General features: G+C 44.2%; 1 protein-coding gene across 1 annotated transcript in view; it reads left to right on the top strand.

The window, feature by feature from the left end:
• Positions 1 to 14740, top strand: part of FBXW10B (F-box and WD repeat domain containing 10B) — a gene marked incomplete at its 5' end in the record, with an annotated part of 35092 nt that extends 20352 nt beyond the window's left edge. Inside the window, 5 exons of the mRNA XM_082678683.1 lie at positions 836 to 978; positions 8603 to 8761; positions 10419 to 10684; positions 11416 to 11565; positions 13902 to 14740. Of these exons, the coding sequence (XP_082534809.1) occupies positions 836 to 978; positions 8603 to 8761; positions 10419 to 10684; positions 11416 to 11565; positions 13902 to 14725 (1542 nt within the window). The 3' untranslated portion in view covers positions 14726 to 14740. The remainder of the gene's footprint in view (positions 1 to 835; positions 979 to 8602; positions 8762 to 10418; positions 10685 to 11415; positions 11566 to 13901) is intronic.
• Positions 14741 to 16483: the final 1743 nt, after the last annotated feature.

The raw sequence follows: 16483 nt of genomic DNA on the forward strand, positions 1-16483 counted from the left end.
GCCAAGAATGGGCCATTCTGAGCCAGTAGAAGGTCAAGGCCCGCGTGAGCCGCCTCGTCATGGGTGGGTGGCGGTGGCGGAGGCTGCATTCTGACTCCGCATGGTACGTGGGCTCGGGGTCTTTTAACAGCAGCACGAGTAAAGTGCCTTCTCCTCTTCTGGAACATTCCAGCCTGATTCTGGTGTGAGGTATAGGAATGAACAAAGCCACAACTGTTTTCCTCCTTCCTCTCAGGAGAAGAGACCATTGGCTGTCTAGAAAGTGATTGTTCACACACAAAAAGTGTTCTCGCTGGATTGGAAGCCCCCTGGCCCTGGTGGGCGGTGGGGAGATGTCATTTGTGCCGGGACACAGGATCACAGTGAGAAACACTGACCTGGCTGGCAGGCTCTTGCCACCAGTGGTGTCGTCACTGTGGTCTGCCCAGCAGTTGCAGGCACAGAGAAGCCCAGCTGCCTCCGGGTCCTGGCAAGGAGCTGGGGACGGAACACCTGAGCCTTGCCCTTCTGGCAGCAGAGGAAGGTAAATCGTGGCCCTCTCTGGCACTCTAGGAAGGTGGGGCCTGCCCCGCCGCAGACCCGCCGGGAGCAAGGCCTCGCCCTGCTCACCTTCCTCCTTAACTCGGGAGAGAGCTCCGGAGAGCGGGGGGCATGGAGTCCGCTGGCCTCATCAGAGCAAAGGCGCGGTCAGCTCAGATAAATGCTAAGTGGTGGTGGCCACGGATTGGTGGAGCGTGGCTTTGGGATTCATCTCGAGAAGCCTCCAGCTCTGGCCTTTGAGGAGTCACAGTCTGAGTTGAAGACGGACTGAAAACAGAGGCATCTTTTCTTGCAGACACTCAACGGCCATGAGGGAGCTGTGAAGTGTCTGTGCTTCGACCAGTGGCATCTCCTGTCGGGAAGCGCTGACGGCCTGGTGATGGCCTGGAGCATGGTGGGAAAGTACAAGCGGTGCCTCATGGCCTTCAAGCATCCAAAGTAGGTGCCAAGGAAACCGGGACCCAGCTCCTGCCCCGCTGTTTCCTGCCAGAGCCCAGACTTCGCTCTTCGGCAGATCGGTCCCCTCTGCTGACCACCTGTTGCCTCTGCTCCTCGTCCGTCTCTGCTCCCTCTTCTTCTGCGTGTCGTCCACTACGACCACCCCCTCTCCTGTCCTCCCTTATTTCTCTTAAGAAATAATACTAAATGTGGATTTTGAGAGGTTATTGGAACTTTACACTTACGGCACATGGGATAAATTTGTATCTGTTACCTACCAAACTTAGGAATATTGGCAGAACTGTCCCCCAAATAATGCCAGCCCCACTAAGCTTAAAATCTTGGAATTGCGTGTTCACAAAAGCATCAAATTATCCAAGTGCCAAAGGTTTAAAAATAACCAAGGGCTTAAAGAAGGAGCTCCCTTAAAGCCTGCGGGCTTGATTCTATTCCAGGACAGCAAATGGATTTCATTGTACACTTCCAATCCCAGTTTAGTGATGGTGGCTGCTTGGAGCCAGTTAAGAAGTACTCTGAGGTCACATCTAAGCTTATTTGAAAGGGGATTGTGATCAGTTAATGGTTCTGCCACAGTCATGGGTTTTACAGGCTGCTCTATGCCCCTTCTGTACTGCATGAATAATGCTTCTTCCCCTGAGTGCATTATAAGAAATACCAGGAAACTAAGTGCTGTCCCAATCGATTGAAAGAGTAAATGGGCCTTCCAGGAGGATCTATCACGGGATAGTTATTTAGTGAAATATGGCCCTATATTTCCTTGTACCCTCACAGGAACCTCTTGAACAGGCAGACTGGCTTTGTGGGCGGTGGAGGGGGATATGGGCGTTTATGTGTATGTTCTCTCTCTGGCGTGTATGACTGCATTGTTGACAGGTGGGTGTCAGGAAAGGCCAGTGTTCAGTGATTTACCCAACCCTTGGGTGATTATCAGTAAGCTTCTCAGCATATCATCTGGACTGTCAAAACTTGACCTCAAGGAGGGACTCAAACTTTGTGATGTCACCTGAAAATTGTAACCCTGCGTTTTTAAAACCTTCCAAGCATGATTCAGTAAGATTTAGTTTACTTATTGGAAAATAATTGTTCCCAGCAAACTCAGCAGTATGTTCAACATTTCATCAATCTATGAGCCTCCCACTCTTCCTCAGCTATGAGACCTTCTTAGACCATTCCCACTTCCGTCGAATGACAGCCCAACATACCATTCACATTGGCTCTTGATGCCTTGCACAGTTACAGCAAATCCATAGACAGTTATAGCACACCTGGAGGACATTGTCAATGTTCTCATTTTTAGGGCCCTTTCTCCCACTCATCTGTAGTAGTGCTGTGTATATGTAAGTGCTTAATAAGTATTTCCAACTGATTGATAATGAGGACTAATTTGACAGATTGCCTTCCTGGAGGGTTCTAATGATGCACTGATACCCATCTTTAGAATATGACATGGATGAAAAAACATATATTTGCTCTCTGTCCTTCATGGAAGAAGGACCAGAGAAAGAGGGCTCCTTTCTGTTCTCTTGGTCCAACATTTTTTTTTATCCAAAATTAAGATTCTGTATACAGTGTAGGAGAGAATGGTTATGAGGAATGAAATTAGAGGATGCAAAGTAGGGCTGACAAAAATGATGATCCTTAGAAAAGCTTCGGTACCCTGGAGTGTCTTTTTTTTAAAAAACCCTTATTCTTTAATGTCTTTTCCATAGCTAGTATTGTACCAATATATTTTTTTGCAATTTTAAAATTAAGATATAATTCACATTACATAAAACTTACCATTTTGTAGCATACAATTCAGTGGTTTTTAGTATATCCATAATGTTGTGCAACCATTACCACTATCTAATTACAGAATATTTCCATTAGTCAGTAGTAATGTCCTCTGTTTCATTTCTGATTTTAGTAATTTGACTTTTATTTCTTATTTTATTGGTCAGTCTAAGCAAAGATTTGACAATTTCTACCTAAAGGTTTGTTGATCTTTTCAAAGAACAAACTTTTCATTTTATTAATTTTCTCTATTGTTTTTCAATTCTCTTTTCATTGATTTCTGCTCTATATTTTCCTTCCTTCTGCTTGCTTTGGGTTTAGTTTGACCCTTTTTTTTAGTTTCTTAAGGTGAAAGGTTAGGTTATTGATTGGAGAAATGTGAGTATTTACTGCTATAAATTTCCCTCTGAACACTGCTATAGGCTGCATCCCATAAGTTTTGATATGTCGTGTTTTTATTTTAATTTATCTCAAAGTATTTTCTGATTTCCTTTCTAAATTCTTCTTTCCCCCAGTGGTTATTTAAGAGCATGTTGTTTAATTTCCATACATATTTATGAATTCCCCAAATTTCCTTCTGTTACTCATTTCTAATTTAATTTCATTGCAGTTGGAGAGCATACTTTATATAATTTCCATCTTTCAAAATTTACTGACACATTTTATGGCCTAATGTATGGTCCACCCTGGAGAATGCTTCATGTGCACTGGTATGAATGTGTATGCTGTTGTTGGTGGAATGCTCAGTATATGTGTGTTAGGTCTACATGTAGTTTATAATGTTGTTTATGGCTTGTGTTTTCTTGCTGATTTTCTGTTCTTTCCATTTTTTAAAGTGTTGCATTGAAGTCTCCATCTACGATTATTGAGTTTTCTATTTCTCCCTTTAATTCTGTGAGTTTTGCATAGCATATTTTGGGGCTCTTAGGTGAAGATGCATTTATAATTGTTATATCTGCTTGGTGAGTTCACCCTTTTATCATTATATAATGTTCTTTTTTGGTCTCCATTAGCAATTTTGTCTAAAAGTCTATTTTGTATGATATTAGTGTAGCTACTCTGGAGCTTCTTTGGTATGGAGTATCTTTTTCCATTCTTTCACCTTTATTTGTGTCTTTGAATCTACAATTGAGTCTCTTGTAGACAGCATATCGTTGGATCATGTTTTTAATCCTTTTTCCAATGTCTGCCTTTTAATTGAAGAGTTAGCCCATTTACATTAAGTATAGAATGGACTTAACTATACCATTTTGCTATTTTCTATATAATCTTTTGTATTTTTTTGTTTCTCAAGTCTTCTATTATGGTCTTTTTGGATATTAAGTGAATATTTGGATATTTTCTAGTGTGCCATTTTAATTCCCTTGTCATTTTTTTTCTTCTATATTTTTTAATTATTTTCTTAGTCGTTGCCCAGGGGATTACAATGAATGTCTTCATTTATCTAGTTCACATTAATATCAACTTAATTTCAATAGTATACAAAAACTGCTCCTATACAACTCCTTTTCCCCCCTCTTTTATACTCTTTTTGTAAACAAATTAAATCTTTATATCCTATGTGTCCATTATCATAGACTTATAATTATTGTTTTATGCAGTTGTCTTTTAAATGAGATGAAAAAAAGAGTTATAAATTAAAAAATACATTTATGCTCTGTTTTAGATTTTCCTAGGTAGTTGTATTGATAGTTACCTTTACTGATGCTCTTTATTTCTTCATGTGGATTTGAATTACTGTCTAGTGTCCTTTCAGTTCAACCTGAAGGACTCCATGTACCATTTCTTATTAGGTAGGTCTGCTAGTGATGAACTTTCAGTTTTTGTTTATTTCGGAATTTCTTAATTTCTCCATTTTTTAAATTTTTTTTTAATTAATTAATTTGTTTATTTATGGCTGTGTTGGGTCTTCGTTTCTGTGCGAAGGCTTTCTCTAGTTGCAGTGAGCGGGGTCCACTCTTCATCGCGGTGCGCGGGCCTCTCACTATCGCGGCCTCTCCTGTTGCGGAGCACAGGCTCCAGATGCGCAGGCTCAGTAATTGTGGCTCACGGGACTAGTTGTTCCACGGCACGTGAGACCTTCCCAGACCAGGGCTCGAACCTGTGTCCCCTGCATTGGCAGGCAGATTCTCAACCACTGCGCCACCAGGGAAGTCCAATTTCTCCATTTTTGAGAATGGTTTTGATGGATATAGAATACTGGGTTTACAGTTATTTTTTTACCCTTTCAGCACTTTGAGTAGGTCATTCTATTGCCTTCTAGCTTCCATGGTTTCTGATGAGAAGTCAGTTATTAATGTTATTGAGGATCCTTTTTATGTTATGAGCTGCCCTTCTCTTACTGCTTACAGTTTGATTATAATATGTCTAGGTGTGGATCTTTTTGAGTCTATCCTAGTTAGAGTTGAGGTTCTGGAATGTGTAGATTAATGTTTTTCATCATGTTTGGAAAGTTTTTGGCCATTATTCAAATATTCTTTCTGCTCCTTTCTCTCCTCTTTTTCTGGGAATCCTGTTATGCTTATGTTGATGTTTGATGATGTCACACAGACTTCGGAGGTTCTGTTCATTTTTCTTCATTCTCCTTTCTTTCTGTTCTTTAGACTATATAGTCTCAATTGACCTCTCTTCAAATGCTTTCCTTCTTCTGCCTGCTTGAATCTTCTGTTCAGCCCCTCTAGTGAATTTTCATTTCAGTTAGTATAGTTTTTCAACTCCAGAATTTCTGTTTGGATTCTTTTATAATTTCTAATTCTTTATTGATATTCTTTATTTGGTGAGACACCATTCTTATACTTTCCTTTAGTTTTGTGGGCATGGTTTTCCTTAGCTCTTTGAACACATTTAAAATAGATGATTTAAAGTCTTTGTCTAGAAAGTGCAACCATTGGGCTTCCTTATGCACAGTTTTTATCGATTACTTTTTTCCCTGTTTATGGGCCATATCCTCTAGTGTCTTTTTATACTTTACAACTTTTTTGCTGAAAGCTGTACATTCTGAATATTTTAATATGACAACTCGGGAAATCAAATTCTCCCCCATGCCCAGGGTTTCTTTCTTTCTTTTTATTTTTCTAGTTGTTTGTTGTAGTTTTTATTGTTTGTTTGTTTAGTGAGTCTGTATTCTTTGTCTTGTTTGGCCACTGAAGTCTCTTTTATTACCTTGGTGGTGTGCCCATGACTGGAAAGAGATTTATTGGAACACCTGGAAACAAAATACCCCCCATTCTTTGCCAAGGGGCTCTGTGTGCCTGTTGAGGGAAGCCTTCAACACTCAGCCAGACAGTTTACAACTCTGCCTTAGCCCTCATTTCCTGCTTGTGCAGACCATCAAGGTCATTCAAGAGTGAGAGCTTAGGGCTTTTTCAAGTCTCCCCCAAGCATGTGCACAGCCCTGGGCGTGTATGTGGCCAGATAGAGTCCCAGAAATACATCTGAGCTTTTCACAGCCCTTACAGACATTTCATTCCCCAGTTTTCCCTCCAAAGCTTCTTGGTTAGTGTATTGTTTGCCCCAGCAGATATCTATTGCCTTAGGCAACCATGACTAAAATATTTGCCTATGTTTTAGACAAAACATTCCCCCCACCCCTGCCCTCCCCAGGTAGTAGTTTTAGCACTGGGTAAGTTCCTGGTAAGATGAAATAATGACAAGTTTTTTGAGCCAGTCTCCCAGGAAGCCACCAGACAGGGCAGATAATTCATTGTGAATGAGGTCTGTTCTGTTTCCTCCAGTACCAGGAATGCAGGCTGTTGTTGACGTTTTCATGGCTGCCACTGGGCTGGGGAGTTGGGATTGGACTAGGGTAAGTTAACATGCCACAAAGACCACTGTTCCTACTGAGACTAAGATCATTTTCTTGTCTAAGTGCTCCCTGGGTTGCTGCAAGCCTTTGGTTATTTTCCAGAGTGCCAAATAGTTGATTCTGACAGTTTTTGCCAGTTTCTTCGTTGCTTTTATGGAAGGATGGAATTTTGGAGTTCCTTCCTCCACCATTTTCACTGACATCACCCTCTGCAGTCTCTTTTGATAAAAGAGGAACAAAGAAGGAGACAAATGACTTATTTTTAGAACAGAGATAAACCTGAAAGGAGACTGGGTTATGCCAGGACCATGAAAACCGCTCTTGTGTCAGGTATGGGCTAAGTTTTTAAAATACCTTGATTGATTTAATTCTGACAGCAATCCTCTGAGGCAGTTCCCCCTTTTCATGCAATAGAAAACTGAAAACTGAGAGGTTAAGTTATTTTCTCAAGGTTATATAGTCAATAAAAGGTAGGATCAGGTTTTGATCCCAGGTTTTCTGATCCCAAAGCCTGTGCTTTTAATCACCAGGCTATAATGGTATAGGTTGAACCACCAAATGTCACAGGAACCCATGAGAAGTGTAGTCTTAGCTCAGCAAGATCCAAAGAGATACACAAAGAGGCAACCCTTCTATCACGAGGCATCTCTCCTAGTGCTGGATTCCCCCACAGGTGGACCGAGGTGCATCAATATAGTTATTGTATTTCCATCTTAAGAAAAAACTGGAACTTTGTTGGACTTTCTTATACTTGTTTTATACCTTAGATTGATCTATCTATCTATCCATCCATTCATCATGTGAGGTGGGATTCAAACCACATTGGCGTCTTTGCTGCTTTTTGAATATCTCCTGTCTTTCAAGGTCTTTGCTATTTCTGTTTTGTTAGTTGTTGGGGCCTTGAAAAGTCTTAATATTGGCTCTGGGATCCGACCAAGGCCAAATGGTGTGGGGTGGATGTCATTCTTTTAACGTATTGTAGCAACAATCATACACTGAAACGTGAGTCGACATTCACTTTTCTAACAAGTATTTATTGAGGGCCTGCTATGGGGCTAGGCACTGTGCTGGGTGTGCAAAGATGGATAAGATGTGGACTGTGCCCAAGAGGTTCTGACAATATACCCAAAGTTTGTGTATGTGAGTGGAATGAGAGGAGAATGAAGGTAAGGGATGGTTTTATGGAGAAGGTAGCACATGAGCGAGGCCATGGATGGACTTGGATGGGTAGAGATGGCAGGGATCAGTGGATCTGCTTTACATATAAGATCTAAGAAATTGGTGGCACTGGTGGCCTCAAGGTCCATTTTTCAGTAGCATTAACAGCAATGGGGTAATTACACTTCTCAGAATTGAATACTCCAACTTACCTGGAGCCCAAGTTGGAGCCAGCTGTTGTAGGGAGAATTTTGTTGGAGGCATCTACCTAAGTCTTCTCCTGATCCCCTCTCTTTTCCTGCTGGTTGTCACAAAAGGGAGCTCAAAAATCTCACCCCTGGGTACAATTTTCCTTAAGGATGTTTCACTGAAAGAATTAAAGCCACTAATTTAAGAACCAAAAGAAACTGCTCAAATACCAGGTTTTGCTTCTTATAAAGATGATCATTTTCCCTTATTTTTACTTTCTTTCTTTATATAACAATGCTACTTTTAGAAAGATTCAAAACGTTAAATACTTCTCAGCATGAGAAGTATTAGCTAGGAATCAAATTGTAAGAGAGAAGCATGGTCATCTCTGTATCAGATCAAAAAAAAAAAAAAGAATCTGTGACTTAAGCTTTTTTGTTTTGCCACCTTGTGACACTGTGACCAAATTGCAGGAAAAATAACACAATAGGGTGGGAGATTCCATCTGTGTCTTGAGGGTTAATGGTTTACATCCAGAATCATAAAATGATGGCAAACATCGTTTCAAGGACAGTCACGACCCCTGCCTCCCATCAGTACCTGAAATGCCCCAACTCCAGACACACCCACACAGTTTGCCAGAAGGTGGGTACTGCCCATTGCTCTGTTCCCTTCCAGGGAGGTTCTCCACGTGGCCCTTCTCTTCCTCCGGGTCATCAGTGCCTGTGCAGATGGCAAGATCCGCATTTACAATTTCCTAAATGGGAACTGTCTGAAGGTGATGAAAGCCAATGGCAGAGGTTATCCTGTGCTGTCCTTCTTTATTCAGGGCAACAGGTGGGTGGTAGGTCAGAGCCCTGAGCATTTCTGTTTGGATGATTATTTTTCCTCCTATGGGACACCGGCCCCGGATTTGCTGGCAGCAGGAGAGAGTGGGCCGTGCTCCCCTCCAGTCTTGGCTGCAGTCATAGGCTCATGGGGGACTCATGGGACTTCACACAGAACTTAGCAATCAGGGACCACACTACTCTTCATTCGTTCTGGGTGTCTGATCCAGTCACGCAATGGGCTCGATACAGCTCTGCCGTGGGGACCGAGGTTCTGCCAGCCTGTAGCCCCTGATCCCACGTCCAGCCTGAGAGCTTCCCAGCTCTCTGTGTCTCGCTTCTGATGCAGAGTGACGTGCAGGAGGGCGGGAGTGGCATTGGCAGGCGGCCCAGTGTCCAGTGGGGCAGAACTGAGCAGATGAGTTTACAGAAAGCAGAACCATGACGACACTAATTGTATATAATGCTGTGTCGTTAGACGCTAGGTTCAGGGTGATATTATGTGAAAATACCCAACTAGACTTAACTTTTAAATTCTATCACAGCCTCACTTAAGACATCACTTGATCGCTTCGAACCACATTGCCTTCCTCCTAATGATTAGTCCTCCTGGCTTAAAGCAGGGGGGTGCTAGTATACTAAGGCTCAATAAATTAATGGTTTTCAGTTACGAAGTCAGAAGGCTATAAAAAAAGGTCACCTTTGACCTTTTCTTAATCATGACATCCGAAGAGAGACGTCAGCTTGAGCAAAAATATGTCTGAAAGAGATTCGTAGTTGGAACGATTCCCCAAGTTCCCTTCCAGTGCTTCCAACCGTAACGAGTCACTTTTAGGGAGAGTTTACGCTAACAGTGACAGTCTTAAAATTGCAGGCTTTTGGCGCAGAAAGGAGCCCACACATAGCATTTACATTTCTTGTTTATGGTTATGGGAGACCTAGGAGCAGAGGTGGGGGAGGGAAAGCAATGCCCTGTAACCGCTGTGAACCCCAGGAACAGTGGGTGGGTAGCAGGCGATGGTGGGGACCCCGGGGTTAGAACCCTTTTTTTCTCTAGTGGCATGAGAGTGGGGATTAGGGAAGACAGAAATCCTCCTGCTTTACAAAGTACAAATGTTCTGTCTGAACGTAGAGCGTGCACAGACACCCAGAGCGATGGCTTGAAGGGGGTGGGGCTGGAGGGTCAGCGAGGGCTTGAAGGCTTCCCCCATTAGAGTTTTGCCCATCCCATCACGGCAGTAGAGCCATGGCATTTGGATGCTGTGCTTAAGAAAAAAGGAGTGAACTTGAAGACATCTGTGTGCAGAGTAGCTAAGCCTTCTGACTCGGGCACCCCAGGTTCTTGGCACTCACTCCAGGAATGGAAATTCATTAAAAAAATATTGTAATCCGAGAAGCGAAGTAATCAGGACGTGTGTGCCTTGTTCACATCTAATTTCTAAAGAAAACGGCTACAGAGCTAACGACCCCTGCTGCACAGCCTGCCACCTTTCTCCGCCCGTAGACCCTGCAACAACCTACACCACCCTGTCTGTGCGGTCATTTCCCGGGCACTGATCCCTTGGCCTCAGGATCGGATGGGACAGTAGTCCAAATGCATATTTGGAAGCCGGGCAGTGGCAGCCTCCACACTCCTTTTGTGGGCAACCCTGTTGCTTTGGTTCCAGGATGGTGATCAACACGGAGAGTAACATCCTCATGTTCCAGTTCGAGAATATCAAGTGGCAGTACTCCCTGGAACGGGCCAAACAAAAGAAGAAGGACAAAGAGGATGACAGGGAAGAAAACGGCCTCGCAGAAGTTCTCTCCAAGTCGAGCACTCAGATTCACAGCCCTCAGGAATCCATACCTAGCAAACACACGGCCCAGGAGTCCCTGTTCAGCAAATCTCACAGGTCCCCAGTTCTCCTGAGGGCATCCAGGTTACCTACAGGTAAGAACCGAATCCCAGGCAGCCCCAGTGGTACCCAGGGGAGCAGGTGAGGGGCTTCCAGGACCAGTTTCTCTGTGGAATATTTTGGTCAATGGTTTCTTGATGATATAAATCCCAACCTGTATGTCATTCTCTTTGATGTGACAATTTGTTAGCCAGCTCAAGGGGATCTCCTGATTTTCAAGGCCTAAGTTTTCAGACTTATTAGAATCTTTCTGCAGTAGATGACACTAGCCCTTCATACTTGCCATTAAAACAAAAACCAGACAACCAGCATCCTCCCCCTTGCCCCTGATCCAAGCATATAGTACATGACTATTTCCTTAGGACACAGACAAGATATACTCTACTGCAGGAAAACGTCCTCTGCGGAACATATTCTCTGTAGACCTCTGACTGATAACATGCGTACCTGGAAAATGCTAGATCAATAGATCACCTCCAAGAGTATTACACCACAAACGGTCAGTTAGGACAGAGGACCGAGAATTTCAGATGATGCATAAAGCTTGATAATCAGTAGGAAACGGGGGTAGGAGGGGGGCGTCAGGAGGTGATCTAGATGGACCTTCGGCTCCAGGTGATTGCCTAGTTTCATGGGACAACAGGAAGCAACAAACAGTAAAGTGATCATTTGGGTGAAAATCAGTTGAATTATCAGCTACGCCCCCAGTATTCATACCAAATTGAATCACATAATTACTACAGTTTCCTCCTCAACCTTAATTTAGGAGTGTTAACGGAGGGACCTCGAAGTCAAGGAAAGCCAAAGTCACCCCGAAGAGATGGCAGGAAGAGACCGACTTCTAGGGAAGCAAATGGCACGGGCACCGAGCAAGAGAGTTTGGGAGCAGAACCCCTCGCCGGAGATAAGAAGAGCGGTGATCCTTTATTCTGAATTCATGTGGCAAGAGTCAATCTCTCTCTCTCTCTCTCCCTCTCTCTCTCTCTCTCTCTCTCTCTCTCTCTCTCTCTCTCTTTGTTCAGTCTGAGTTTTCAGCAGGTTGATCAATCAGTTTGCTTGCATTCTGAACGGATAAAATGCCCAGCTTCTCCTAAGAGTGGTGGGTTTTCCCTAATCGTCCCCTTACTGACTTGAGGCCACACAGAGCGAGTGCCTTTCTCAAGAGCTGAGCCTCTGGTTTTGGACTCACAGTCAGCCTCCTTACTTCTTGGACTGTTGTGTCATCAATCTGAGTAATGGGCACAGCGGAAGGGAGAAGAGGCAGTGGGGCTGATTGCAGAGGCATTTTAGGGGGTTTCACGGGGGAGGAGCTGGATTGGGGGGTGCTCTACATGTGAGATAAGGGGGTCAGGGAGATAGGCGGGGAGGGGCTTTGGAGAAGAGTTACCATGAATCAGGTGTCCCTTTGTTGTTTTTGAGAGACTCTGGTAAAGATTTAAAAGGCCTTTCAAATATTTTTGGCTAATATAATAGTGTTTCTTTGAATCAGACTCCCTGCAGAGACTAGCTTCAAGGTGAGGGTAAAACAATTGAGTTTTGTGAGGTCTGTAATAACAATGGGCATCCTTGCATATACCTGTCTCTGTGTACCTGTATAACTATACCTGCGGGGTAAAGTCCTAGGCGTGGCATCGCTGAGCCACGAGGATGATTGCATTTTAAAAGCTAGAAGGAGATCGCCATAGTTGTCTTTAAAAACTGCTGTGTCACTTTTCACTCCCACCAGCAATGCATGAGAGCTCCCACTGCTCCCAAGCCAACACTGGGTGTCCACCGTCATTTTGCTCATATGATAAGTAAAGATGCTCTTTGCATTTCTTTAAGGTTGATCACTCACAGACTAAGTAACTAAGTAGGTGATGACAAAGCCATACTATGACAAAGGCATTTTATACAACAGCTAAAAATGGATGACGAGCCCCATTTTTCTTTTTTTTTGAGGTACGCGGGCCTCTCACAGTTGTGGCCTCTCCCGCTGCGGAGCACAGGCTCCGGACGCGCAGGCTCAGCGGCCATGGCTCACGCGCCCAGCCGCTCCGCGGCACGTGGGATCTTCCCGGACCGGGGCACGAACCCGCGTCCCCTGCATCGGCAGGCGGACTCTCAACCACTGTGCCACCAGGGAAGCCCATGGAGCCCCATTTTTGACTTGGAAAGAGATCCATAATATATTATTATATGAAAAAAAGACAAGTTACTGAACAATGAGCCCATCACAATTCCTTTTAATAGAAGGAGAATAACTGTGTTTTGTCTCTCTCTCACACACACAGAGTAGTGTATTCTGGAATTGGACGAAGCACGGGGAAGACTTTGACATCTTAATTTCATTTAGATAAGACCTACTTGGTCAAGGAAAATTATACCCTGTTATAAAATTGTGAAATCAATACGCTGTTGCATTTTCTTTGCTAGTTTTATTGGTGCAGTTTGAGGTGCAGATTCTACTTGCTAGGTCAGACTAGACAAATGCCTTCTCCTTTTCATGGTTCAGTTATGCCTTTTGTAAAAGGAGGATAATGTTTTCAGTGTGTCTGTGAGGTATTGCAGGGATTCAAAAGCCCAAATGAGAGACATAGTAAATTTGCTCACCTGTGAAGACATCGTTGCTAACTCAAGGGCCTTAGGCATCTTGGAGGCCTTGACCCTAAAGTAGCGTGCCAGAATGAATCTCTTGTCCTTGTCAGTGGCTTTTGGACCTACGAAATGTTCAAAACATTTAGGGAACTCCTGTTCAGAAACTGCCTTTTGGCCATTGGATAGTTTCAGTTTTGCAGGGGTGGCATGTTTTTTGAAGGCAGTTTTGATTTTGAGAAACATCCAAAGATCATTTGGAGTCAATTTTGATGAATAAAGTGGAAATCAAGCTTTGCCATCCAGGTTTTATTTAAAAATATAGGTGTGTTACTGAAACTCTGTAAGGCTATAAATGGGGTGTGAAGGTCCTTCCCACAGGGAAGTTTCAGGAACTTGTGGAGCACAGGCATTACATATGTTCCTTCCAAAATATGCATATCTAGAGGTTCATACACACTTGTACACAAGTACTAGCATATTTGTTAAAAACGTGTGTTAAATATTTTGTAATTTCTCGTCTCATAGAGGATTTTTGCTCACATGATGGCAGCACGTCCATTGGGTAACAAAGACCATAGTCTGAATAGCAGTTGGAATGGATTTAACTTTCATACGTAAGTACTTAATGGTATTCATGGAACACTGGTTTGTTTTTCTTTTCTTTTTTTTAAAAAGCAGATGATGTGGAGAAAATACCAAAACAAGGACAACTGGGAACTTTGGGAGACTTGATCAATTGCTCAAAGAAGAAGTCCTGGTGCATCCCTATGTCACCTGACCAGTTCCTCCTGACTGTGAATGCCCTGCAGAAAGCCCATAATTCTGGGGAGTTTGCCTATCCCCGGAGGCCCCAAACCCAGGTCATCGATGCCTGGGGACCTTCCATTTCATACCCAAGGAAGGTCCTGAGTTTGAAGGGACGATCGGTCCAACATGCAGTCGATCGGTTGAGATTGAGCAACCCTCCCATAGACGTGAAACAAACCAGTATTCCTCTTGAAATCCAGAAGCTTCAGCTTAACCTGAAGAACTCTGTGCACAGCCCCAGAGTCCAGTCTGCCATCCCCCAGCCGGTGCTTATCTGCCCCAGGTTCTCTGGCAGCTTAAAGGCTGAAGACCCGCCAACCAGTTCAACTGATGGGGCAGTGCGCAGCTTCAGCCCCTTAACCAGCACACAGGTCATCCAACCAAACCGCGTGCTGGCTCCGCCGATGGGCACGACGGCCCAGGCTGCCAAGAGAGATTGGCCCCGCTTCTACACGGCCCTCGACCCCTTCAGAGTGAACACAGAGTTCATGCTGCTGACTGTGAAGGAGGAGAAAGAGTACGAGGAGGCCAAGATGAAGGAGTTTCAGGCCATAAAGCTGGCTGGAGGGGTTGATCCGGAAAAAGCCAGCAGAGCTGCGTGGGTCAGGAAGATCAAAGGCCTGCCCATTGATAATTTCATGAAGCAAGGAAAAACAGCAGCCCCTGAACTTGGGCAAAACGTATTTATCTGAACCAGCCTTGGGAAGTTACAGCGTTTTATAATAAACAAAAAACCAAGTGGATGTTGGTGTTCGGCCTCTTTTTGTTTGTTTTCAACTGTTCCCTGGCAATTAACATGGGGACTCTTTAATTATTTTCCTATAAACCAAAGAACTGATATTTATCAAAGTAAGAAAACAGAGAGAGGCTGGGGGTGATTGGCATCTGTAGTACCACTGAAAACCATTCAGTGAGAGGCATGGAAGCCCTGTTTCATTGATGGGAGATGTTGGAAGTTTAATACCACTCATGGCTACCAATTGAGGGCTATCGTTTCTTCTAGCAAATGAACTGATGGGATTATATCAGAATAATGCACTGGAGTTCCCTGGTATTTTCGTATGGAAGCCTGATGAGGCTCAATGAGTTCAATTAAGAATCTAAAAGGAGAAGCCCTCAAATTGCATTTTTCCTCCTCAGGGCTAACTCCTATGGAAGAGAATTAGGCACATTCATCCTTTCTACATTAATATCATGTGTGTTGAGGTTGCTCCTTAAGCCTGCTGAGGTCGGTGTCAGGGGCCAGGCAGGTGATTTAGATGTGAGCAGCCCAGCATAGGGGCTGTGGCCCATCAAAGAGCTTAAGCCCCATGTGAAGGGGGTAGCTCCTACTCAGTAGCTCAGCATGGCGTAGGATGGAAACCCTTGAAGCAGAATGCAGAACAAAACAACAAAACACCAACCCCACAAAACTCCACAACTCACACACTGAGTGGGCCACCAAAACCCTGGCATGGGTAGGCCAGATGCACAGGCCACCTGTTCCCAGCCTTCGCTTTCACCTCCAGGTGCAGGAATACCATCATTTGCCAAGCTTTCTCTCCCTGGAGAATTTTTTCTCCATTCTTAGGAAATCAGGTTTAAAGTAGCACTGGCAAATAGCCATGTAAAAATTGTGATTTGAATGGAAAGAATCCCTTCAATTAAGGAAACGTGCTTCTACACATTATTCCATGAGCCTTCCAACAGCAGTTTGACAGCACGCTGGGCAGATAGGATATTGTTATAATCACAGTTTCAAAGATGACATGAAGTCCCTGAATTTCAGCTCCTTCAAGGGGCAAGATCACAATATTCGCGGCTAAACTTAAAACCGTGATAAGAATAACATCTATTGAGTAGGTACGGACCCTGGAAGGGAAGGACACATAGATGTTAGCTAGATAATTGGTTAAGTGGAGTAGACGGGCTCAAACCCAGGGGGCTCAGACTCCGGGGCCCACGCTCTCAGCCTCTCTCCTTACTGTTTCCCAGGTCTACCTTCCTCCCTTAATAAGACCCGCCATGTTTAGGGTCCTCATGTCTAGTTCTTCTTAATAACATTTACCCCTTCGCAGGCGGACATTTATTTCTTCAACTGCTTCCACTATTTAAGGTACAAAAGTAATCCTGTACGGAATTACACGTCATCGTAAAACACTCAAACGAAATAAAAACTATGGAATCATGCCCCTGACCCCCACCCCTGCCCTCAGGACATCCACACTAGAGGAATGACACTCTGTAGGCGGCAGCAACATCTCCAGGCAACAAACCATGAAGTCCCTAAAGCAGCATATTTTACTTTCCTCTCCTGCTTGGACCTGCCCGGGCCCCAACCCGAGTCCTGGCTTCTCGCCCTGCCCCGCCCACTCTCTAGCCCCGCCCGGATCCTCCCACTCCGAATCGCCCCGCCCCCACTTGCTACGCCCCTGAGGGCCCGGAAGCGGAAGTGGGGTCGGGTTGCCGCT

This window comes from Grampus griseus (assembly GCF_964374135.1).
Source record: "Grampus griseus genome assembly, chromosome: 20".
In the NCBI taxonomy this organism is placed as follows: domain Eukaryota; kingdom Metazoa; phylum Chordata; class Mammalia; order Artiodactyla; family Delphinidae; genus Grampus; species Grampus griseus.